Source organism: Desmodus rotundus, chromosome 9, assembly GCF_022682495.2.
Source record: "Desmodus rotundus isolate HL8 chromosome 9, HLdesRot8A.1, whole genome shotgun sequence".
Classification (NCBI taxonomy): Eukaryota; Metazoa; Chordata; class Mammalia; order Chiroptera; family Phyllostomidae; genus Desmodus; species Desmodus rotundus.
Window position 1 is genome coordinate 28,918,252 of NC_071395.1, and position 26,528 is coordinate 28,944,779.

Consider the following 26,528-nt stretch of genomic DNA (forward strand, 5'->3'; position numbering starts at 1 on the left):
TTATATGCAGCCAGAAAGGACCTTGACTAGCCAAAGCAACCTTGAGAAAGAACAAAGTTGGAGGCATCATGCTTCACGATTTCAAAGTATATTACAAAGCCATAGCAATCAAAAGAGCATGGCATTGGCAGAAAGACAGACACACAGATCAGTGGAACAGAATGGAAACCAAGAATAAATCCATGCATACACAGTCAATAAATTCATGAAAAAGGAGCCCAGAATGTGCAATGGGGAAAGGACAGTCTCATCAATAAATGGTGTTTGGAAAACTGCACAGCCACGTGCCAAAGACTGAAAATGAACCACTATCTTATACCACATGCAAAAATTAACTGAAAATGAAGTAAAGACTTATATTTAAGACCTGAAACCATAAAATTCCTTAAAGAAAACATAAGTGTTAAGCTCCCTGACGTAGGACTTGGCAATGATTTTCTCAATCTGTCATCAAAAACAAAGTCAACAAAAGCAAATACAAGTTGGACCATATCAAACTAAAAGGCTTTTGCACAGCAAAGGAAACCATCAACAAAATGAAAGAGCAACTACTGAATGGGAGAAAATATTTGCAAGTTATATATCTAATAAAGGGTTAATATCCAAAATAACAAAGAATTCATGCAAGAGCTGCGTGGAAGCCAAAAAAACAAAAACAAAAACAAAAACAAACAATCCAATTATAAAATGGGAAGCTAATCTGAACAGCCATTTTTCCAAAGAAGACTTACAGATGGCCAAAGGGTACATGAAGATAAGTGCAACATCACTAGTAATTAGAGGAATACAAATCAAAGACCACAATGAGATACCACCTCACACCTGTTAGAATGACTATTAATCAAAAAGACAACAAATAACAAGTGTTAGTAGAATGCAGAGAAAAGGGAAACTTTCTGCAGCGTTGGCAAGAATGTAAATTTGTGCAGCCACTATGAAGAAATGTGTGGAAGTTTCGTAAACTTAAAAATACAACTATCATATGATACAGAGATTCCACTTCTGGGTATTTCTTCAAAGAAAGTGATAACAATAACTTGAAAAGATACATGCACCTCCATGTTCATTGCAACATTATTTACAAGCCAAGAAATGAAAACAACTTAAGCATCCATCAGTGATTAAATGAATTAAAAAAAATGTGGTGTGTATGTATACATAGATATGTATATCTATGTATATGTATCCATGTATTTTTAAGCCATAAAAATTGAAATCTTGTAATTTGCAACTTCATGAATGGACCTTGAGATCATCATGCTTAGTGAGATGTCAGTCAGAGAAAGATAAATACTATATTGTCTCTCTTATATGTGGAATCTAAAAGAAAGAAAAAAAATGAAACAAAAACCAAAGCTCAGATTGTTTGTTGCCAAACAGCCAGAGGTCAGGGTGATGAATGGGACAAAAATGGGTGAAGGGGGTATTAAAACTAAAGTAATTTAAAATAAATGAATATAATCCACTACAAGAAAAAGAAATTTGGAGCTCCACAATTATGACTAGGGTTAGATTATCTTACATTAGAAGGAACCGTGGGAGACTAAGCTTTCATGGGGAATTAAAGAATAGTATGCACAACTGTCCAGGCTCTGACTGTGAAATCTCTGTGGGGGGGGAAAGCGCCTCAGATCCAGAAATGTAAACCTAAGTCATCAGTCGGGCGAACTGGCAGGCAGCACTGGGTCTCGGGGCTGAGTGCGGCACTGGTGCGAAACAAGAGTCTCTCATCTCGTCCTGAATTCCTCCGATTCTCCAAAGCAACATGCTCGGGACACACCCCTTACTGATAATGTCTGTCATTTTGGTGCTAAGTTTAAGAAAGCATCAACACAAAATTGTCCTAGAAAGAAGATGCTATATAACATGAAAGTAAACATTTCTGATATTACCTTCCTCAAAATGAACCAAAAAAGATGAAGTCAGATTCTGAATAGGACAGTCTATTAGACTGAACCTAGGCAATTGCACTTTTTTTAGGTAAACATGTTCAATTTATCAGCAATTTCATATACTTCAATCTGTGCAGAAACACACCACTTTATTCCAAATTTTATATCCATAAATATTAATTGTATGTTTATTTATAGAGGAATAGCTGCTATGGTGACAGATGAGCTATGCAAATATCTATTGTCTATATAGTGTAAGGTACCGAATTCCTCTGTGCACACTTATATATTTACATATGAAATCCTCCTGACACAGGGAAACCTGGGAGGCTGCCCCATGATAAAACTGGATGACACGTAACTTCACAAATATGTATGTGAATTCATCAGGGCACCTCCAAGGAAATGGTGTATTAACTAAAAAAACAATGAATGAAATGAAAACTTCACTTTCTTTAAATTTAAAAAAGTCTATATCTGACATTCCCAACGACAAAATAATTTTAAATGATATGACTCAATATTAAGAAGTTAACGGCAAATGTAACATGTAGAGCCACTATAATGAGAAGCTCCTGAGATCATGTTTAATAATAAAATACAAAAATGGTTTTTTCACTCAATCTTTACCTGCCATGTGTCAGGAATGAAATCCTGGACTCTGGGATCCGGGTCTTTTCTCTCATCTCGTATCAAATAATGACCCATATATTGCAGTTGAAACCGAATGGGCCCAATGCCAACTGAATATTTACTCCTTCTCTTCTCTTTCATGTCATCTCCTGCAACCTATATTATTTTAAAAGTCCATTTGGAAAGTGATTTTAAATTACAACATCATTTAAATAATTAAAATATGTATTACTAGCACTTTGAGAAAACTATTTTACCACTTCTAAAATTTTGTAATATTCACTGAAGTCTTTTACCACCTAATCATCTTTACTATGAATAAAGTAGCAGACATCAAGATTTTCAAATATCCACCATGGTGCTTGTAGCTACAATCTGATATATACTGAAAGGCAGTTGAAGAATCAGAACATATTATTTAAATTCTTTGCCTCAGTTAAACACAGAATTAGTTGGAAGGGTCTGCAGAAATTATTTAATGTTTGTCCAAACAAGCACTTGAACAAGCTTCCTAATTCTAGATTACTTCAAATTCAGGTAGTTGGATTGCCAATAAGGATTATGAATTCAGAGTAAATATTTTCATTTTAAAAAAATCTAGAAGAGGTGGCTATATGTGCAAGACACTTTATGTATACATAGTAATTTCTCTATTAAGATGAAGCTATTCTGAATACATTACCTCAGCGGGATGTAAAGAACTTGCCAAATCATCAAACCCTAAATACTTAAGGCATCTGGCAATGAGTTGCTGATGTGCCTCTTGCAAAAGTCCTGGGTATTTTTCCATCAAGGAGTGGATCCTTTTCATCATTTGGACAGCTATACTTAAATCTTTTGTGTTTTCACCTTAGCAAAGAATACACAACAGAACTGTCATAAAGACCACCAAAAATAATAAAGTACTAAGTAAAATAACATTAAAGTTCAACTATACACACTTCATCATCTCCATGGATAATTGAGAAGTAGCTGTGTAAGTGCTGGAGAAACAGAAAAATCTTATAGTTCACGACAGAAATAAGATCATTAAAGGTCAAGTTTGTACAAGTTCTGGGGAACAACAAATATTTTCTTCACCTATTATTTTTACGCCTTCTCTATTATGTTCAAAGAAAAATATTCAGATAACTTTAAATATCTGGTTAAAACTTAGCAACATTTACGAGGTCTACTGTTGACCATAGATAAGCATTTGGCATAATGATTGGAGCCTCTCCATTCAATCAGCCTAATACAACTGCTGGATATAGACTTCACTAATTCCTCTTCACGTCTTTGCAGTCATATATAACCTTTTTTCCCCTCCTTACTGCTAATCTTTCCATACGTACCATTTTAAGGCTGTGTTCAATTCTACCTGTCGTCCGATCAACTTACACTTACAAATATTACCAAACATCCACTAAATGCTGTAAGAAACTACAAAAGAAATTTAGTACAGAATTCTTACTGTTCAGGAGGGTAAGCCATTGCTGATTCTGATCTCTCTTAGTAACACCCAATTTAAATCCTGATACAACATGTTGGTTCAGGAGAAACATACAGGCCAAGTCTTAGTTTTTCACTCTGATAAAATCTACAGTGAAAAGGTGACTTTGCTAGAGCAACTTGAAGTTAATAAAATGACAGTGTGGGGGAAAAAAGAACCTGGTGACCATGTGTTAAATGGAGTCAAGTGTGGAGATGCTCAAGACTGACATCAAATAGGTTTACTCAGAATTGTCATTTTGGAGGGAAAGCACATAATCACTTCACCTGCTATCAATTTATATGTCTCCTTTATCTTCTTCTTCTTGCCTTTTCTTTTCTTCTATCTCCTGTAGCAATTGTAGAGTACAAAGAACCACAGCAACTTTTGGAAGAACTCAACATACTAACAAACATGATCCCAGTTTTACCCAGAAAGAACATATTTATATTTCAGATCTCAACGATGAATGACAGATTCTCCCTGGGTGCTTCCCCATCTTTGTTGGTTCCCTTAACCATTCCCACAAATTTGCAAGCAGTATTTCTCAAACCTCTCTTTGATTGTGATTTGATTTGAATTTACTTGTGAATGTGCTGAATATTTGCTACTGGGATCCACTCTGAGATTTCATTGCTCATTGATACAATAAAGGTAAGAATACTTAGTGGAATTTTGTAAGAATAAAATCAGATAATGTGTCTAAGGCTTATAATACAAATGTCCAGTTAATAAGTGACAGCTATCATCATCATTTTTTTTATTAATTCTCTGATTCATCAAAATAAAAACTGCATCCCTGGCCAGGTTGCCCAGTTGGTTGGAGCATTGTTCCACACACCAAAAGGTTGCAGGTTCGATTCCCAGTTGAGGCATGCACGGGAGGCTACCAATCCATGTTTCTCTCTCACATCAATGTCTGTTTCTGTCTGTCTCTCTCTCTCTTCCTCCCTTCCTCTATCTCTAAAATCAATAAACACATTCTCAGGTGGGGATTAAATACATATAGAGATATATATTTATATTTATATATTTATATCATATACCTGTTCCTTGGCTTCTACAATGTTCTTTCCATGCTTTCAAGCAGGCAGTTAACCCAGCCACTTCAACTCGATATTTCACTGAGTTACTTTTACATGATTTCAAAAAATCTTCCAGGTTCCGTATTCCATAGTTTAAATTCTCTTTCATTTTTTCCTCAATGGAAAATGACAAAGCATTCCATTTTTCCTCTTCTTTTTGTTCTTCCTTGGCAAATAACCTCTTCTTATTCTCTCTAGTAATTATTTCAGCCTTTGTCTCCTGCCCCCAAAGGAAAGAAACATCATGAATCAAGATGGAAACACTCCAAGATGATATTTCATGAATGAGACAATATATTTAAGTGTATGTAGATTATTTTGACCATCACCCCATTCCTGAATAGGCAAAATTTTAGTTTCTGTCTGTTTCTGAAAATTAAAGCCTCTTTAAAATGAAAACTTATGACAGTTTAATTTAATGAATATAAAGACTCCATGGAGATAATTTTTTAGGTTTCTGGGTGGTATAGATTATAAATCAAAGAGTAAATATAACAAATCAGAAACACCGGGCCAATATTTTTCATGTCTCCACGCACTGGTTCCTGCTGTTGTCTCTAATTGGTTCCCTCCTCCATTCCTCCATGGTCACCTCTCTGTCCTTGACATGTCCTTCAGGGTATTTCTTATAGGAAGCCTTTCCTAACTCTAAGACTAGGTCATGTGTTCCTCCTCTTCCTGGGCATCAAAGCACTATCAAAGCTCTCATCACATGTATTGGATCTATGATTTTATTTGTCATACTTCCTCTCTGGATAAATTTCCTTGAAACAGTAATGTGTGAAATTTGTTGTATGTCCCAAGTCAAAATATTTGCTTCATAATGTTCGATGAGGGAATGAAGAAATAGAAAGAAAGGAAAGGAGTGCATATAAGAAACAATATAAATACAAATGATTTGCTCTATCTAGATATGCATTTCTAATTGACTTAAAAGACAACATGGGGCCACTTTTCCCACTTTGGTTTATTAATATAAAAAGGCAAGTTAGAAAATTATATTCACAGGGAAATTCTGACAAACCTTCCACTATTCTGGCTAGTTATGAAATTCATATGTAAACTTTGCCTATAATGAAGTCCATTTTAGTTGCCATCACTTTCTCAGTGTTTAATTCTAATCAATAAATATTGAGGTTTCCTAATATTTTAATCTTCCAAATGTACTGCCTTGGGTTAACTCAGCCTAGTTCTGTCTCAATAAGACAAGGATAACCCTTGGCTCTTTGCCATGGAAAATGTTTCTATCTTGAATATGCACATTCATTAAACTGCTGCTAGAAGACCACGCTTACATAGTGCTACGGGTGTTTAATTCCCATGAGATTATTTAATTTCTAACAATGAAGAAGAAAAAAGCATGAACTTTTTTCAGTCTTTGTAACCTGTACTACATAGTGAGGATTTTTGCAAAGTTGACATTTTATAATGTCAAGAAGGCAGAGGAGAAGGAGGAGGAGGAGGGAAGGGGAAGAAGAGAAGGGTGAGGAGGAAGTGGGGGAAGAGGGGATAGAGGAGGAAGAGGAGGAGGAAGAAGGAGGAGGGGGGAAGAGGAGAAGGGGAAGAGGAGGAAGAGGAAGAAGAAGGAGAAGGAGGAGAAACCACAGCAGCAGGATCTTGGTAGCCCTAAGTGAAAGAGAAAAATCTGTAATTGGATGGTCTCATTAATAATAAAATTGGCTATGAAAAAGGTCACCATGGCAAAGAGAAAATCAATGACCACTTAGCTGGGCTTGGGGAAGGAGCTTTTTTACTATTAGAACAAATGTCCTCATTTCTTCTTGGACTTCCTTTTTTTAATTTAAGCTTTATTGAGGTATACTTGACAAAATTGTAAAACATTTAAAGTGTACATCATGGTGATTTGATATACCTATGAATTTTGGAAGAATTCCAAAGAATTCAAGAATTGACTCCCACATTGAGTCAATTAACCCATCCATCACTTTATTTATTTATTTATTTATTTATTTATTTTTGGTGAGAACATTTAACAGCTATTCTCAGCAAATTTCAATGATGCAATACAATGTTATCAACTATAGTAATCATGTTTTACACTAGCTCCTCAGACATCATTCCTCTTAGAATTGAACGTTTGTACTTTTTACCAATCTCCCTGTTACCTCCAATTCCCAGCTCCTGGTAACTTATGTACTATCTGTTTCTAGAACTTTCACTTTTTTTTAGATTTTACATATAAGAATTGTTTGTTCTATTTCTGTGAAAAATGCCATTGGAATCTTGATAGTGCTTGCATTGACTCTATAGATTGTTTCAGGTAATAAGGACATTTTAACAATACTAATTCTTTCCACCCATAAGCATGGAATGTCTTTCCATTTCTTTGTTTCTTCTTTAGTTTCTTTCATCAATGTCATATAGTTTTCAGTATACAGGTCTTCCACCTTCTTGGTTAAATTTATTTCTCAATATTTTATTATTTTTCACATAATTGTAAACTAGACTGTTTTCTTAATTTCTCTTTCTGATAATTCATTATTAATGTGCAAAAATGGAACAGACTTCAGTACATTGACTTGCACCTGCAACTTTACTGAATTTACTTATTGATTCTAAAAGTCTTTTGGTGGAGTCTTCAGGGTTTTTGTATTTTGCTTTTGGGGTTTTTTTACATATGCTATTGTGTCATCTGCAAAGAGAGACAGTTTTAGCTTTCTTTTCAGTTGGGATGCCTTTTATTTCTTTTTCTTGCCTAATTGCTCTAGCTGGGACTTCAGTACTATTTTGAATAAAAGTGGCAAGAGTGGGCTTTCTTGTCTTATTCCTGATCTTAAAAGAAAAAGCTTTCAGGTTCTTATCTTTACTTCTCACCTTTATTATTATATAATGACCTTCTTTCTCTCGTATTAAAGTGTTTAAGTCTATTTCTCTAGTGTAAGTATAGCTACTCCTACTTTCTTTTGGTTTCCATTTGCATGGGATATCTTTTTCCATCCTTTACTTTCAGTCTGTGTGCCCTTAAAGCAAAAGTGAGTATCTTGTAGGCAGCATGTAGTTGGGTCTTTTGCTGTTATTCATTCAGCCAGTCTATGTCTTTCGAATGCATAATTTAGTCCATTTGCCTTTAAAATAATTATTGACAGGTACTGACTTACAATTACCATTTTTTTCCTGGCTGGTTCCATAATTCCTTTGTTCCTTTCTTCTCTTTGTCTCTTCCTTTGTGATTTAATAATTTTCCATAGTGGTATAATTAGATTTCTTTCTTTTCATCTTTTGTCTATGGGTTATAGGTTTTAGCTTTGTGGTTACCATTTGGGTTATGCAAAACATCTTACATTTATTTACATTATTACATTGTTCACCTGGAGCAGGCCAGAGGGAGAATAAAGAGATGAGAAGACTGACCCTAAGGCAGCTGCTTTTAAAGTATGAAAATTAGCCTCTTTCAGGGAAAGAGTGGGAGATAGCTGTTGTAGTCTGTAGCCTCTGGCTGAGCCCTGGGGGTAGCTATAGGCCAGTACAGTGCAAGCCTGTTAAGAATCACGTCTTTGTTTGCTATAGTCTGGTGGGTCCCATGGGAACAAGCCCCATTGGCATTCAGAGTAGATGTTTGGGGGGGCCCATTAGAAGTTGGGGTACTAGATGTTGGGTCCAAACCCCCTCCTGAGGGAGAGATGAGAATTGTGAGTTCCTTCATATTTTATAGGGTGGAACAAAAGTATGTTTACAGTTATGAATGTGAAACACAGAGTTTATTCTTGTATTATTATTTATTGATTATTGTATTATTTTCCATACAAACAACTGTAAACCTACTTTTGCTCCACCCTGTACGTCACTGTGTCAGAGGTGAGGTTTACTGTAAGAGTATGTCCCAGTCTCTTTCTGTTTTGTTGGGTGTTTTTCTCATTCACCAAATGTGTAGGAGTCACTCAGCTAGTTTCTAGATTTCCTTCTAAGGGAATTTTAAAGGGAGTAATTAAGACAGCTGTAAATTCACTGTGTCCATGGGAGGAGATGAGTTCAGGAATCTCTTATATGTTGCCATGTTGAACCAGAACTCCCAAAGAGCTATACATTTCCCATTACTTCAACATTTCTAAAACCAAGCCCTCAGTCAATGTCTCACTTTAAAAAAGATGTATATTTAATATGCATAGATATGCAGTTCAGAGTATCTTAGCAAGTAAATAAAATAGGATATATATATGTATATATGTATATGTGTATATATGTATATATATATGTATATATATACATACATATATATATGAAAGAAACTACCAGAGACTGAACAAAAATCAGCTTAAGAAGAGACAAAAAGAGTAAAACATTATGATAGAATTTATAGAACTTACATTTGCCTTTTTGCCCTTGGGTTCACTGAAATTCTTCTTTGGCTTGATATTTTGAGTTACAATGATTCTGGAAGTGATCGATTCTAATGAACTTCCATAAAATCGTTGAAAAACATGATACTTTTGCACACTTCTAAGAACATAAGGATCTCTAGATTTTTCTGAGAAAGAAAAGACTTAAATGTAGCACAACTGTAACAGGGTGCAGTCAAGAAGGGGGCCCCAAATAGGGATTTGTAATGGGGTCCAGAACTCAAGGTGTCCAGGAAATATTAGAAAAATATATATAGGATGTCCTCACCCCCACAAGCCTGAGCTGGGGGAAGGGACACATGGAGCAGGGCCATTCAGAGCTGTTTTGTACAGCAACAGCTGTGCAGCTAACCTCTGGCATGGTCATTTAACATATCTATAACCTTTAACTGGTTTCATAGATATGTTAAATAGCTGTAGCTTTGCTTTGAGCCAGGGGGATGGAAGTGCCTTCCACCCAGGACGTAACTGGAAGGCAACTCCCCCTGGTTACAGCGCCTGCATGAGAGCTTGGAGAAGATTGGCTCTGTGCCATGGGGTCACACCTGCCCAGACTTACTATGGCAGCCCAGTAAAGCTGGAAGAATAGGGAATGCTGGCAGGTGTAACTGATTGTAGGAGGAGTTGGAAATGGGGCTGCAGAGGAAGATGCGCTGGGATTTAAACCCAGGCACGGCAGCCATACCCTGGAGAAGAGGGAGAGGACCACGCAGCTTTGGCAGACTAGGAGGGGAGAACCAGGCAGCTTTGGCAGAGTGGGGACCCCATGGCTTTGACAGGGGAGAGAACCATGCAGCTTTGGCAAAGTGGGGACCTCATGGTGATGACACAGCTGATGGTTCCAGGAGCCTGAATCACAGACTTCTTTTCCTGAGATATGGTACCCCAGACTGGGCAGAAGGAGAAGGAAGGACTGTGTGCGTCTGTGAGTGTGAGTGTGAGTCTAAAGGACTTTAGTATTTTAATGAAGACATTAAGTCACTACTCTAAGTCTGTATAGCTTTTAAATAAATAATTCCTTTCCTTTTCACCAATCTCTGTCATTGAGAGAGGTCTCTCCCTGGCAGCAGGCAATGTGAACCCAGTAGGTGGGGGGGGGGACCCCCAAAGAGAAAGAGGGGTCCTTTTGGTAATAGTATATCGTTCACCCTGCCCCCAGTCTGTTCTGTAACACAACCAAATTTTTTCAATAGTATTCTTACTAATTATTCACGTCATCCCACCCAAACATGCACTTTTCTTTCTAGTTTAAAATAGTGATTTACTGTTCACCTTCATTAAAGAGGAAATATTTAACTCAGACTCTCTTGTCTATAGAATAATTCCTTACTTTATTTAAAGGATATAAGTGACAAAGCAGTCTTTCACTGTTTACCTCTCAAAACAAATATCAGGATGCTATGAGGAATTACAGATTCTGGGTATTACCTCTGTCATGTGCCCTGTGAATAAAGTTAGGAAAAGGAAGGTAGAGGTAAAGTCAAGAAGGTATCCATTTGGGAAATTCTGGCTTCTTGCATCACTTGATAGAAAAATCATTACTCCAGACCACAGCCCTAGAATCAACAACCTGGCAGTTGAGAAAAATTTGCAGCATGGCAAAATCCAACAATAGGAAATCTTAACAATCAAGATGTGACTTACTCTTTTACCCAAGGAAAACTATAATATTCACTTAAAGGGAATAACTAAGCAAGTTAATGTTTCTATGTCTATCGACGTTTATCAAATCAACCCACTTTGAAGGATGTTAATGATTAATCTAAAATATCCCCTCACATCTTGCAAGAATTTGGTAGCTGTTTATATAAGCAGCCTGATAAGTATTTCATACAAGTAGGCTTACTATGCACACTCCTAGATTCTTCTGAAAGGAAGTTTTGTCAACTTGAAAGAGGGTAGGCGTGAACACAAGGGTAGACAAAGGTGAGATGAAACAAGGAATGAACCAAGAACACCAGATCCTTAATTCAATCTCTGTTGCTCTATGGTGAGTAGTTCCATGGGTCTCCTTTTGCAGTTCCTACCATCCTGAGCTTGCAGGCAGATAAAATGCTGGCGCTAGTTACACGCACTCGCCTGGGTGGTATGAAAGCAGCTGTAATTGCTTCAAAGACTATGACCTCCATATTTTTTTGACCTCAAGGAATACACGGATTTCTTCAACTATAAACCGTGTCTGCTTAAGACAGCTTCTAACTTTCGTGGGGACAAATGCAGAGTGTGTGTACTTCCTCCTAAGACTCCTGCATACGTATGTACTATGACTGTCAGGGAACAAGATGGGACTTTTCATCACTATCTTTACTGACATTCATCTAAATATCTTCTGGACTAGTCTTACTCCAGAATCAGAATTTGTGGCACATAATACGCTAATACTTCATCATGAGATAAGAGGCAGAGAGCGAAACTGATTTTGACTTATTTCACCAGTCACAGGGCTCACCATCAAACTGGCACTTGGTCCGGTCATAGTCATCGCTGAGGGGCCTGTGCGAATGCCAGTGCACGAGCTCATCAAATTCCTTATGTTTAGCCAGCGAGGTTACGCGAGGGTCATCCCTAGGAGAGAAAAGGAAATATGTCCATATTTTAAAGTGCATGCTTTCAAATATAATGTGACACAGATTACACTCTGCAGTAATATTTTTAAAAATCATAGCCCCCTTTCCTCTCTCTGTGATATGATGTAAATGGTTGAATCCCAAGAACAGTTTATTAGGAGCTTCATAACCCAGAATCCACTCCATGTTTTTAACAGTCCCATTGACATCCACAAATATCCATTCATTAATTCATTAATTAAAAACATGCAGCTAGGGTGATTTTACTCTGAGATTAGAACCATGTTAATTTACACCTAGTATTGATCAAAGGACATTGATATTAAGGAAATTTGATATTAAGCTCATTATGTGTTACAAACATGTATTAAATCTAATATATTCTAATCTGTTACATTTCAAAGAATCCTTAATGATTAATTCCCCATTCCACACAAGTATAAATATAGCTACTTTTGGGCCTATACCTCTTTAGGAAAGGCAAATCTTTCAAAATGTCTCCAGCAAATTTATCAATCACCTCAGATGACATTGGAATAAAACCCAAATTGGGCATCTTTTCCTTGGAGGTATCTGTAAATGAATAAAATTTTAATACAAGGTCAAACGTGAAATTTTCATACAGGGCTCTTACACATTATTTTCTAAAACTTTACATTTAAAAACATTTTTCATTGATCTTATTTGTATTTATCAAATTTTCATTGATCTTATTTGTATTTATCAAAGCCCTTCCCATAAAACTATTTCCCACATTAAAACATTTTGGCACAAGTAGAGTATAAAAAATAGACATCATTTAAGTAGGTAGGCAGATAGGTAGGTAGGCAGGTAGATAGCATACATATCACAAAAATATCGTATACATGATGCTTGGCTGATAAAAGCTTTATTTAGTATCTGGTTCATAATTCTAAGTAACCTGACATTGCTCTCTGCCTGTTACCCACTCGGTGTTCACTGTTTCTGTCTTTGCCCAGTACCTTCCTCTTACAAGCTCTCCAACTCTCTGCCTGAGCACTTTTTATCTCACAGCCCATATGGAACAGTATTCAGAATTTAATGCTCAAGAGATAGCCCTCAGCAAGAGGCGGAGATTCCCAGTAAAAGGGACCTGTAGTTGCCCACAGTGGAAATCTACTCACTAAAATGTCCTGCGTTCATTTTCTTCTCTTCCTTATCTAATCTTACCACTACCTTATTTGATCTTCCTGGGATCATAAACTACTTGCACTCAAGTTTCTGTCTGGTGGAACTCATCCTGACAGAAGGAAGGAGAATGTATGTATTGTATATTCTTTCTCCATATCATGAGAAATATCCTTATATCAATACACCCCAAAATCCTATTAGCTTTTCTTCTCATATTCCTTCTGGGATCATTTTCGTCTTCCTGAAACTCATCAGGTAGAAACACTTCTTCTGTTGACAATACGGTCATGTCTACAAATTTGGTTATTTTAAAATAAAAATGGTGTTTTATAATATTTTGTTATCTTCTGTTTCAAATCTCATATTTTACTTCTTTATTTTTTTTAAGATTTTATTTATTTATTTTTTTAGATGGGGGGAAGGGAGGGAGAGAAACATCAATGTATGGTTGCCTCTCATGCACCCCCTACTGGGGACCTGGCCTGCAACCCAGGCATGTGCCCTGATTGGGAATTGAACCAGCAACCCTTTGGTTCGCAGGCTGGCGTTCAATCTACTGAGCCACACCAGCCAAGGATACTTCTTTATTTTTAACCATATATATAGTATATTTTACATTTGACAATTAAAAATCTGAAGTACTTAAGAGTTCTAATTCTTTAGCTTATTGTTTCTTGTAGGGTCTATTTCCTTTGTTGTTTTATAAATTTGCATTTGCCCTAATATTTGGCAGAAAATCCTATAAAACCAGGGTTTAAGTTGTGTTCCTTTACAGGGAATTTGCCAGATTCCTTTAACCACTCAAAGTTCATTTCTGGCTTAGAGTCGTCTTGGCCCTGCTAATAGAGTCTGGAGCCCCAATTTCTTGGAAGGGCGGATCAATAACCAGAAACTCCAAGTGATTTACTCGGTATTACATAGAGAGCAGGCTCTTTCTTTACTTTTGGCCCCTGGGATTTTCCTTCTGTTGTTTTGAGCTTAGCTATAATTACATAAAAAGATGTTTAGTATCCCTTATCCAGCCATTCATTTCCCACAGAAGATTATCACTTACTCTATCATAGTGCCAAATTTTTGAAAATGGAAGTCACATATATCTGACTTTAAAAAAAAACCCAACATTACTTAGGAGAAAAACATAATACTTCAAAACTATAGTCATAGCATATTACCCAGATGATATGAAAACAAAGGTAATTTATTGTTAAATTGCATAGTGCCAGAAAATCATTTATAGTTGCAGCATTCAGCTAGTGGTACTTTCAAAACATTTTCAGAGAAATAATGTCTTTATTTCAGATTAATTTAGAGGTTTATTACCTTTGATTGGTAATGGATTCTTTTGAAGAAAATTAAGTTTTGTTGTTCTCAGAGGAAATGGCTGTCCAACATCAAACTTTCTGACCAGCTTTGATACAGCATTCCAGAGATATTTATAATCCTTCATAATGACATTTCCCAAACTCAAATGTAGGCCTATGTAATAATTAAAAATACTAAATATTAAAAGTCATTCACACATAGAAACACATATGCACAGAAACACATTTTCACTAAGTTCATAGAGTTCTGAAATACTTGAAAACAAGTAAAATTTTCAGCAAGTTCTACACTGCACCTACATGAAAATGGCACCTAGCACTGACTCTGAGATTGTACATCTAAAATTTTATCATTTCCTTATAACTAAGTATGAAAATTATATCTTAGCTAACAATAACAGATGGCGAGTACCTAACTATCATTTAAGGTAATAAAAATGTGATGCTACACAAAACTTCACAGCCAATAAAACTGAATCAAAACTATGATTTTTCATAAATGAGAAAATTTATAGAGGGTTGTTAAACTTCTATGTAGCCAATTCATTTCAATGCTTGCAATATGAAAGACCCAAATCTAGGGGTCAAAGATTAAATAATGCTCGATCAGTTGTAGTTCTCTTAAAATGAGTTTTATTTTTTTACTTTAAGAAACAACAGAAAAGTTATTCTAAGAAAAGAACTCAAAGAAAAACAAATCACATATGATAAATGAATAAATGAGCTTTAACTTTTTTAAAAATTCCCTATCTAATAGTAGTAGGATGATTACATTAATTAGAGTAAATATTATGGGAAATGTTATGCATATAATTAAATTAAAAATTAAACTGTTAAATTACCAATATTTTTTCAAAAATATGTGTGGAGTAATATTAAGAGAAGTTTAAAAATATAATACTCTAACTGCAAATAAACAAAACATTCACCTGTGTAAACAACAAGTGAAAAGAGAATAATTGCTATGCTATATTAATATATTGGAGATACAGGAAAATGATTTTGAAGTTTTAAATTCTTTACACTGTTTATTTCTGGATGAAAGTATAATTACTGTAATACACAAAAGCAGTACCTTGAACATTTTCATTTTCATAGTAAAAAGCAATATTCTTCAACAAAAGCTCATCACTTAAGTCACAAAGGTGAATTAAATTCAGATTCCAAAATTCGAAGGTGTCTATATTACTTAGGAGAAAATGTTCACACCACTTTTTCTGAAAATTGGAAATAAAACCAAGTTATCGACAATTTCTATATTAGCAATAAGCTATGACTTCAAAAATTTCTGTAATCCAACTACCAGGTAAACTGGTCAGGCTCTTTCCAGTTCCTCATGTAAGCCCTTTCATTCTGTGTGTATGAACTTTATACCTTAAAAAATTAAAACATAAAATTCAACTGACCAAAAAAAATGAATCCAGTGTAGTTCTTTATTGTGAAGCAGAGAAATCCATATTTGAGTCTTAATACCATTTTTTCTTACACTGTAATCCATAGATACAGCCCCAAGATTTCAAATGTGCCTGTGTTCTTTACTTAGGATTTAATGTTTTAAATTTTTACTTTCAGGTCAAAAAAGCAAAAAAATAAAGAGTATTTGATTGTTCAGGGATCTAGAAGATGCTGAATCTCTCAAACTCAAAGATTCTCATCTGTCTACACTGACGGCGCACCTACCAGGTTTGTGATATGAGGCTATGCTCCCACCTAACACAGGGAGAGTATCTTCACTGAACCCACTTAGCTCGGAGTGATGTACACAGGAGGAAGCATCCTCAGCACAGGAAAGCCTAGTCACCCCCTCAGTCAATGATAGTGTTTGGGGAGTTAAGTTCCAAGGGGGGAAACTGAGGCTTCTCTATTCCATACTCCCTTAATGATAAAACACAAACACTTTCCAAATGTGAACAACTTGTTGATCTATAGTGATGTGGAACTTTAACCCAGCATTATCCAATTAAAATGTAACATGGGCCCTCTGCACATGTTGTTTTAAATTTTCTGAAATCACAGTAAAAAAAAAAAGCTGACAATTTTAATCTAAAGTAACATATCCAAAATAGTTTTATTCAATGTGTAACCAATATAAAAATATTGACAGAATAGTTTACATGTTATATGTTTTTCATGCTGAGTTTTTGAAATCTGGTTTCTCTTAAACATACAGCACATCTCAATTCAGACTACCCCCATTTCAAGTGCCAAGGACACAACTGCGGTTACTGGCTCCTATATTAAACAGCCTAGCTCTAACTAGATGAGTTAGGGAGGCTGCCAGAGGTTCACGAAGTCATAAATATCAAAGAACTAGGAACCTCCTATCTGAGTGTAGTTTTATCTACAAATATAGTCAAGGGCCCAATAACATCAGTAACAGATCCCCTATATGACCCACCATGGTCCCATGGATTATAAGGAAATTGAAAAATTCCTGTTGCCTAGTGACATGGTAAGCTGTATGTGGTAAACTGCCCTAAAGCTGCAACGTAATGTCATAGCACAGGGCATTACTGTTTTGTGCGCATCTCAGCCAATCGATAGATAGTAATGCGATTGGGGCCTTCACGTGGGCCAGTAAGCTTCCCACAGACATCTTTCTTTCAAAACGATGTTGCAACTGGCCTGACCCTTGTGGTTCATATTACAGTATGATTGTGAGACACCATTCAGTGACAACAGTTAGGAAACTTTGAAGGAAAAAAACAGAGTTTATTACTTATGGGCCCAAGAGTGTACCAAGTGGGATGGAGGGTGGGGGAACACAGGTCCTGGGTATAGAGAGAGACTGAGCATAGGCCTGGAGTTTGGCTTTTATTGGGGTTGAGCATGGAGGCCTAGGATTTTGGTGGGCTCACTCAATAATGGTGAATTTAACACATAAGAGCAAAAATTTAAAGCACGGGAAGAGAAAAAAACAAGTAGCGCAAATGGTCATTTGGGGAAATCAACCAAAACCTCTAAAACAAAGAAGTCTGGGGTGGGTGTGGGAGGAAGGCGCCCCAGCTTTTTGTGTTGTTCCGTGGCAGACAAAGTGTTTATTAGAGATAGCCCTCCTGAAGTGGATGCCTCTCTGAAATGGGTGCCTAGGCAATCAAGGCCTAACTCAGATACCTGTATTACAGAAAGAAAAGCCAAGTGTCAGGGTTGACTCGTGTTTGTGGTGACGCCAGTGTAAACAAACCTACCCCACTTGCTGGCCACTCTAACTACAGCACAGACAACTACAGTGGCAGGCTACCCCGTCTACGTTCATTAAGGGCACTCTATGATGTCAGTAAAACAAGGAAATCACCTAATAATGCACTTCTCAGAACTATCTCCATCATTATGCAGTGCATAACTGTAAAACACTAGAGAGATTTCCATGGAACTGTCGAGCAATGGTTCTCAAACTTCGGCATAAACCTCATCTAGAAAGGTTGTTACATAAAACACAGGTTGCTAGGCACCATCCCCTAAGATTGATTTAAGTCATCTGGGGTCAAGCCTAATACTTTGCAATTCTAACAACTCCCAAATAATGTTGATGCTGTTGGTCAGGGGACCATACTTTGAGAATCACTGCTATGTAAGACCCGCCTCCCACCAAGTCCCACCCTACTAATCCTCTCCCATACCACTGAGTAAATAGCAATCTGTGAAAACAGCACAGCAATTGTTCCTTATTTTATTCACTTCATACCAGAACACCTGTGTGGTCTCTGAGCATCAAGACTCGAGTAAACACGAACCTCTCCCTTCAGCTTGCTTAGGCGTTTCTCCTGAGGCCTCAGAATAGGCCTCATATTGTGAAAATTTTAGAGGCTCTCTGACTTTATCCAGCTATAGAGTATTACCAAGATGAAGCACAGAGAGTGGGAAAGAGCAGAGGGGTGCTTGCCCACGGAATAATCAACTGCTTCCCACATCAAGAGAGCAGAAGATGGTGAGAAGGGCACAGACTTGGAAGCTGAACAGAGATGAGGTTAGATCTCAGCTTAGTCATTTATTAGCTGTGCTGACTGTCCATTTAACGCCTCTGAGCCCAAGGTTTTCACTTGTAAAATGAAAACATGAGAGGAATGTGTTGTCTGAATAGGGTAGCTAGGGCCACACAAAGCAGGTGTGGAATAAATGGTAACTATTCCTTTCATATCCTGTAATCCATGCAATCCTAATCACAGAAGGGAATCTACCTCCATCTAAGGTAACCCCCTAGATCCCATCCCTGCTCACCTTAATTTCCCTGTATTTTCATTTATCCTCTCTTAACTTTTATAATCAACATTTAAGCATGCTCAATCATTGCCATTTTATTTTTTTAAAAGATTTTATTTATTTATTTGTAGAGAGTGGGGGAGGGAGGGGGAGTGAAATATCAATGTGTGGTTGCCTCTCACGGACCCCCTACTGGGGACATGGCCTGCAACCCAGGCATGTGCCCTGACTGGGAATCGAACCAGTGATGCTTTGGTTTGCAGGCCTGTGCTCAATCCACTGAGTTAGACCAGCCAGGGCTGCCATTTTAAAAGCACTGTAATTGACCCACTTTCCTTTCCAGCTTTATCTTATGTCACTTTACTTATTCTCAACATCTTACATATAAAGTACTCTTCACCTGTATTTTATCCCTTCCACTCACTATTGAATTCACTTTAATTACATTGTGCTTCCCACCACTCCATTCATATACCCCTTAATTATGATCAACAGTGAGCCCTATGCTATTAAACCCAAGGTATCATTTTTAACCCCCAATCTCCTATAATTCCATACATCATTTAATATGATTATCCACATCCACCTTTAAAAGACCCAGTTTCACTGACCTTCAGAACAACCCATTCTCATGGCTCATTTCTATTCATCTAAGCAGCTTCTTCTCAGTGTCTTTTGTCATTGTTTCAACCTTTCCTTAACTATTTAATGCTGGAATATCTCAGGTCTCTGTCCTAAGCCCTCCCTTCATATCTCTCTCCCAAAATAATTTCATCTACAACATGACATCAATTAACATCAATTGATCTCTCCACTTGGATATTTCATTAGCACCTCAAATACCATATTTCTAAAACTGAACTCATGATCGTCCTCTGCAAGTGTCCTTTGTACAGTGGCATCACCCCCCAAATGCTCAAGCTAGAGATTTAGAGTCACTTGACTTCTCCCTTTCCCACATATCCCACATTCAATCACTAAACTTGTCAATGCTATACCTTAATTCTTGAAATTACCCACTGCTATTCATCCTTATTTACTATTCCCTCAATCTCTCACATTATCAACAGTACTGTGAACTAAGGTAACAGTCATCTCACTGGCTTCTCCAGATCCACTGTTGTGCCTCTACAATGCAATCTTTACATTGCAAGCCAGAGAAAACTTTTTAAATGAAAGTACCACTCACCTGCTTGAATGATACTAACCAATCCATTGGTTCTCATTCTGTTTATGGTCAAGTTTTATCTCTATTCCCTTAACAGGGCCTATAGGACTCTACATGGTTTGTTTCTTACCCATCTCTTCAGCTTTATCACTTTCCCGTATTCTTTCCAGTCCTGTTACACCTGATGTATCTCACTTTCTTGGCCATGCCATCCTCAGGATGACCACTCATGCTGTTTTATTTTCTAGAATCCAGTTTTCGTCCATTCCTCAACTTGCTAACTCCTATGCATCCTTCATGATTTGGGTTACTTCCCTTCATTTCTTAAGAGAAGCCATACTTTTTAGAATGAGTAGTTCCTTCTTCACAGTAATTTTAAAAATTCAATATCTGTCTTTGCTGCAAAAATGTGGGTCTATGAAGGTGGTAGGGTGGGATGAGCAGTTCTTATTTTTCTCACTGCATGCCCAGTGCTTCACACAATTCATGTGTATTGGATAAATATTTGTGGACCGGCTTCCTAACTAATTGGTTCTAAAACAGCTACCTTTAACATTTAAATATAGTATCAAAATCCTTTAAAAAAACCCAAAAACCCATGTCCATGGATCCACTAATCTCACTGCTAGACATCAGTCTAAGTCAATATCTTCAGATTAAAGGGAAAGGCTTATATCAAATAATCTAGAGCATAGCAGCACTTATAATACAACAATTCAAACCCTCTTAATACCCTGTAACAGAGAAATGGGTAAGTAACCATAGTACATCCATTAAAAAGTAACTAGTAGCCATTTAAAAATGATGCTAGCCAAGAATGTGAAAGAAAATAGAAAAAAATACATGAAAAAATATCTAGATTTCCAACACTAGAAACAATAACAAATAATGACAGATAAATCTAGCCATTTAAAATAAAGAAAATAAACCAAAATGTTAATAGTAACCAAAATTCATTTAAGTGGTGGGCCACCAGATAAATTCTTCTGTTGTTTTTGCTTTCTATTTTCCTAAAGTCTATACATTTTCTCTAGTTATGCTCTATAACAGACAAAAATCATACATTGTTACTCTGATTTATGAAATTCCTGTCTTGAGTAGAACACAATAGTTACTGATCCCTTATAGTTGATGACACAAAAACTTAATCTTGACAGAGATTGGAAGAAAGAAAATGGAGAGGTTTTTTCTTTAGGCTGAATGGACAGTATGCTGTTTATTATTACTGCTACAGAGAGTTGTTATAATTATAAAGTGATTGATTGAGGCCATTAAACTTTTAAAGCCCCCAAAGGACTGACGTTGTTCACATATAAATCTACTTTTGTGGTGATTGTGGCATTTCTATATCAAACCATTGAAACAAAAAATAAATAAATAAGTAAACTAATAAAGAACATATTTACCATTTTTAGGAAAGCCTGAATGTCCTTAATCCAACAGGAAGTGATGAATCTAATACAAGCTCTTTGGGAAAGAGGCAAGTGGAGTAGAAAAACCACACCGAGACAATGCAGTTTACACAAATCTTCCACCTCTTGCAGGCTTAAGCAATTACTTTCCCCCTGAATAAAATAAAGAGGGTAAGGCAGAGAGCAGCTGGCTGTGAACCAGACTTGCAGCGTGCAAAATTCGGCCGCCACATTCTGCTATGCAGGAATCACATATGATTACATTCTTCATTCTACATTTTTGAGCAAGTCCTTTCCTTCATACACAAACTTGGCTGAGTTTATGCAGATGTGAGGTAAGAGGGACGGGAAACTGCCAGTTCAATAGCCGTTTACATAAAGCATTTTTCAGTATTTTCAGTCAAGTCAATCTTCACATGGGCTGACCAAGCAGCTCATGTAAAGCGATGATCCTACAGGACTCAGTCCCGAAGAGCCACAGAGTAAATGCTCTATTCTGTCCAGTGCATTGTGTTTTAAAAGCTGTACTAAAAATTACCAGGATGAAGGGACACTTATCCAATTAGAGGAAGAGTCAAGAAGTGGGCATGTTTAACACGGCAGGACAAGGGCCTCACAGCCGTGTCCAGGTGTTGTCAGGGCTGTGAGTGAAAGAAGACGAAGACTTGTTTCAGAACACCTCCAAGGGCCACATAGGGTCTATTTGAATAATTAGATGGTCCACAGAGACACATTGGGCTTAATATCATTTTTGATGACAACTTAAAATGGCATGCCTAATCATGTACAAATATTTTACTAAGAATATACTGAAGCAGACATCAAAAAGCCGAATACTGTACAAAGAATGCTAGACAAGGATAATGGGTCCTGTTCATTTCTGAAATTGTAGGAGAGAGAAACTTCATTTTTGTTCAATCAGAATCTTTAATCAAGGATCCCTCAGCATTCCAGTTGTACACAAACTAGTCTATGTACAAGCATGTGTGCCTGAGAGTGCGTGTCTGGGTGTGTGTACATGCACATGTGTGCACAAACATGCAGGGATAACTAGTCAGTTGAGAGCAAATCCATACTGGTCAACATATTCTTAATGAAGTCTACCAACCCCCAAAAGGCTAAAGCTTTTAGTGTTTCTCCAGCTAGGATGGCACTGAGACACTACAGCAGAAATATTCTTTCAAAATACAGTTTGGTATTGTGGAACTTGCGCAAGACAGACTGAGGTTTAATCCACACTGCTCTTTAATGCCTTTGGTTTGAGGAATGTTACCTGGAATCTCTGAACCTGAGTGTTCTCATATGTGAAGCAGGGATAATAACACCTCCCTTGAAATGCTGTTGTGAGGATTGAATAGCATGAGGCATATAAAGAGCCAAGAACATTGTTAACATTATAAGATCTCTCCAAGTGCTAATTTCCTTTCCCATTTCCCCTTCCTCTGGATGGTTGGACAAATTTGACTGAACACGTACTAAAGGAAACATCTGCATACTAAAACACTAAATCTTATAACAGCACAACAGGTGTTTTTTATAAACAAATTCTAGATTTTGCCTTTTTTTGAAAGTTTATGTAAATCAATTAGGGAAATAAATGAATATCAAGTGGAAGAAACAGCAGATAAAATCAATGAAGTTTCTGAAGTTGAGGACAATGGTGTTTCACAGTAAAGTTACAACAATCATACCTGTTGGATGTTAGTTTCCTGACAAGAGGTAGTCTTCTTTCTGTTTTCTAAGAAGTGGTGGTACATTCTCAAAGACAATGAGCACGAAATAACACAAAGAACACGCCGAATGTCAGATCCTTCCGGCCAGAGTTGCTTAAGCTGAGAAATAGTTTCACGTGCCTGTCACAGAAGGAAATTGTAAAGTGTCATGATATTCACAAAAATATTTTTATTTAGCCCTGGCTGGTGTGGCTCAGTGGATTGAGTGTCAGCCTGCAAACCAAAGGTTCAGTTCCCAGTCAGGGCACATGCCTGGGTGCAGGCCAGGTCCCCAGTAGTGGGTATGCGAGAGGCAACCACACATTGATGTTTCTCTCCCTCTCTTCCCGCCTCCCTTCCCCTCTCTAAAAATAAATAAATAAAATATTTTTAAAAATTAAAAAAGATATTTTTATTCATAAGTGATATTACTAGAAAAAATGATACAGAAAAGAAGGATATGACCACATAAAACTATAAATATTGCTGTTGAAAATGATAAACATTTTTAAATGAGACTATTCCAACAAATACTTCAGTAAAAGCCTTAAAAGTTTAAATATGTAAAGAGCTCTTATAAATCAATAGGAAAACATTTACGCCTTTAATGAGGCATGAGTAGATAACACAAAAAAGAAACAAATAAAATGAAAGAAAAATGTTCAATCTCTTTAGTAATAAAAAGAACAATTAGATATCTTACTTTTTCTTTCAAGTTAGCAAAGTATATTTTAATGATAATAGCACTGAAATATGATGTCATTTTCTTTCATATTTTGCTAATGAGAGTACAAATAAGTACTGAATTATTACTTATGATGTTCATTAAATATGGTGATACTTTTTGTTTGGCTACTTACTTTCTAAATCTAAGTTGGGTAAACAATATTAAAATGTGTCCCATGATTTATGTGCCAAGATGTTCATCACAGAGTTATTTGTCAAAGTCAATTTTCAAACAATTTAAATGTTTATCATTAGGAAAATATTATGCATCCAGTAAAAATTGTGAAATTTTTTTGATAATTAGAAAATGTTTAAATAATAGTATTAATTTAGAAAATGAAAAAGGGTATATATGATATTCTCTCCATTGTGTAAGAATACATAGAACACCATTGAAAGGATGTATTCAAAAAATGTGAGTTTCCACCTCTAAGGGATAATCATGGTATAATGAGTATGAAAGTTTTCAGAGGAATAAAACAACAACACACTGAAACCTGGATATTATACTTCTATTGATGAAATTTAAGTCACCCTATATTCCAATGTGAGGTATTGTATTACAGGAAATTTTTATATTTTTCAAATTATATTATGTATCTTTCTAAAATTCTATCATACACATATAGATAGATCATTTTGTGGGATTTCCATGTAGTTGAGAACAATGGAGTCTGTAGTAATCAACTTCCTGAAAATATTAAGTATTTTATATCTGTCAATATTCTACACAAAATCACACCCTCAGCATGAAGAAGACAGAATAGTGATACTGTGAAAGAAGTGTGTGTAAGGGAAACATTAACAATTTCCAGCTCTGCCATCCCTCGGCTCCCGTGCCACGCTTGCCCTGCTCAAGGCTTTGCAGTGACCAAAGAGAGATGGAGAAAAATTACAGGAAACATAAAGGAGAAATGTTAGTGAAAATTGAATTGGAAAAACCACTAGAATTAAATCCACCCTCAGTGTGAAAATACAATAAACGTAACCAGGTAGAATATAGCACAGGCTACAGAAAACAAATTTCCAAGAATGCACAACTTGAAGCATCAGATGGCTCAGGACCAGGCTCATGATTTAAAGAGGCAGCATCAGTTTTTAAGGTCAAATATGACTTAAAAGGATAGAAACTACCTACAGTTATAAGAACAATTTAAAGGAACACTTTTCTGAAAATATAGCTCTGGGGGACAAAAGGAAGCTGAAAGGAAGGAAGAAGCATTCTATAGCAACTACCGGTGAGCAGTGAAGGGGAAAGAGACAAAGAGAACACACAGGGCCCTGGATGATAAAAGAAAACCACAAAACCCTAGGCCTCGCAATCCCTCACCCGCCAGCCAAACGAATAAACAAAACTCCCACTAGCATTGCCTTAACTCTGCTACACTGACAGAAAGGGGCGCCATTACATTAAATTCAATTATTAAATTTGGGATCTTATAACACACCTTAATATCAAAAAATAAATAAAAGGAAAGGGAAGTGCATAGAGAACTATTGCAAAAAATGACAGCAGGAACAAAATTTCACACAAATTAACTAAGGAAAATCTCATTATCACCACCAAAAATAATGATAACAATAGTAGCAACAACAATCATAAAATAGAAGAAATACATGAATCTATCCCTAAAATGACTAAAAAAATAAAACAAGTACTTGATTATATGAAAAATTATCTTTATTCTGCAAATCATAAACCAGAAACAGAATGGGAAAGAAAGGAGAAAATGAACAAAACAGTTATTTTAATTCAGAAAAAACATTAGAAAATAACCTTAGGAAAGGCAAAGCCAAGTCAGAAATGAAGAATAAATTACAAGATAACCAAAAGAAAGTAACCGCAATAGAAATTTAATAAGAAGTACTGAACAAAGATAAGAAAAAAACAAATGACATTTAAAAAGTAAAAAAATGGCTGGAGAAAAAATAGTAAAAATGAAAGAAGCAAATATGGAACAATATTTGTTTTATCAGACACCTGAAGATCAACTAAAATAATAAAACAGCAAATAACTAAAATGATAATCTAAAAAAAAAACTATAGGCAAGAGATGGATGCTGAAGTTTACTGAAGAACAACTAACCAAACTAATATAACTTTCATAAACCAAAAAATAAAACATAAGAGAATGGAAGGTTCATTAAAAATGTGCCAAGTAAAAATGTAAAGGGAAAATAACCATCAAAACAGAAGAAATTTTAAAAGTCATAAAAGTCTACTTTGCAAACTTTTATACAAAGAAATTTGAAATATAAGTGAAATGAATAATGTTCTCATAAGAACAAATTACTAAAATTGACTCCATTACAGTGGAGTAACCATTAAATTTCCCTCTCAGGATTGTTTTTGCTAATGTCCCATAAATTTTGAGTTGTTGTGTTCCCATTTAGTAAGCTTAAAGAAACCAATTTCCATAGCAGGACAAAAAAACAGAAAATTATTAAGAAACTGCCATACAAAAAAGCACCAGGCCCACTAGGATTTATAGGGAAATTCTAGCAAATCTTCAAAGACCAGAAAATACTAATAATTTATAATTTACTTTAGAATATGAAGCATGTATAACACTGATACCGAACCCAATAAATACGAACACAGAAAAAAAACCTCTAGAAAAGTATCATTTAAGCATACTGTTTTCAAAAATTCTAAACGAAATAGTAGCAAACAGAACCCAACATCATATTAAAAAAGTAATATACCATGACCAAGTGAGATATAAACATAAGAGAACACACAATTAATTGAACAGCAGGAACACAGAGTTGCTTCAATATTAAATATTCATTGATATCAAAACACCATATTAGTAAACCTAACGTAATA

At 36.1% G+C, this 26,528-nt stretch overlaps 1 protein-coding gene across 6 annotated transcripts in view; it reads right to left on the bottom strand.

The window, feature by feature from the left end:
• Positions 1-26,528, bottom strand: part of LOC112312318 (probable ATP-dependent RNA helicase DDX60) — a 101,356-nt gene that overhangs the window by 51,799 nt on the left and 23,029 nt on the right. For 4 of the 6 annotated variants that reach the window (XM_053911595.2, XM_053911596.2, XM_053911598.2 and 1 more), the window contains 11 exons: positions 22,952-23,113; positions 21,255-21,413; positions 15,556-15,697; positions 14,479-14,634; positions 12,474-12,579; positions 11,889-12,004; positions 9,407-9,567; positions 5,043-5,301; positions 4,838-4,957; positions 3,208-3,374; positions 2,523-2,681 (listed from right to left, as the gene is read on the bottom strand). In XM_053911595.2, coding sequence (XP_053767570.1) covers positions 2,523-2,681; positions 3,208-3,374; positions 4,838-4,957; positions 5,043-5,301; positions 9,407-9,567; positions 11,889-12,004; positions 12,474-12,579; positions 14,479-14,634; positions 15,556-15,697; positions 21,255-21,413; positions 22,952-23,113 — 1,707 coding nt within the window. The remainder of the gene's footprint in view (positions 1-2,522; positions 2,682-3,207; positions 3,375-4,837; positions 4,958-5,042; positions 5,302-9,406; positions 9,568-11,888; positions 12,005-12,473; positions 12,580-14,478; positions 14,635-15,555; positions 15,698-21,254; positions 21,414-22,951; positions 23,114-26,528) is intronic. The other 2 variants (XM_053911599.2, XM_045202602.3) reach the window with 2 other exon arrangements.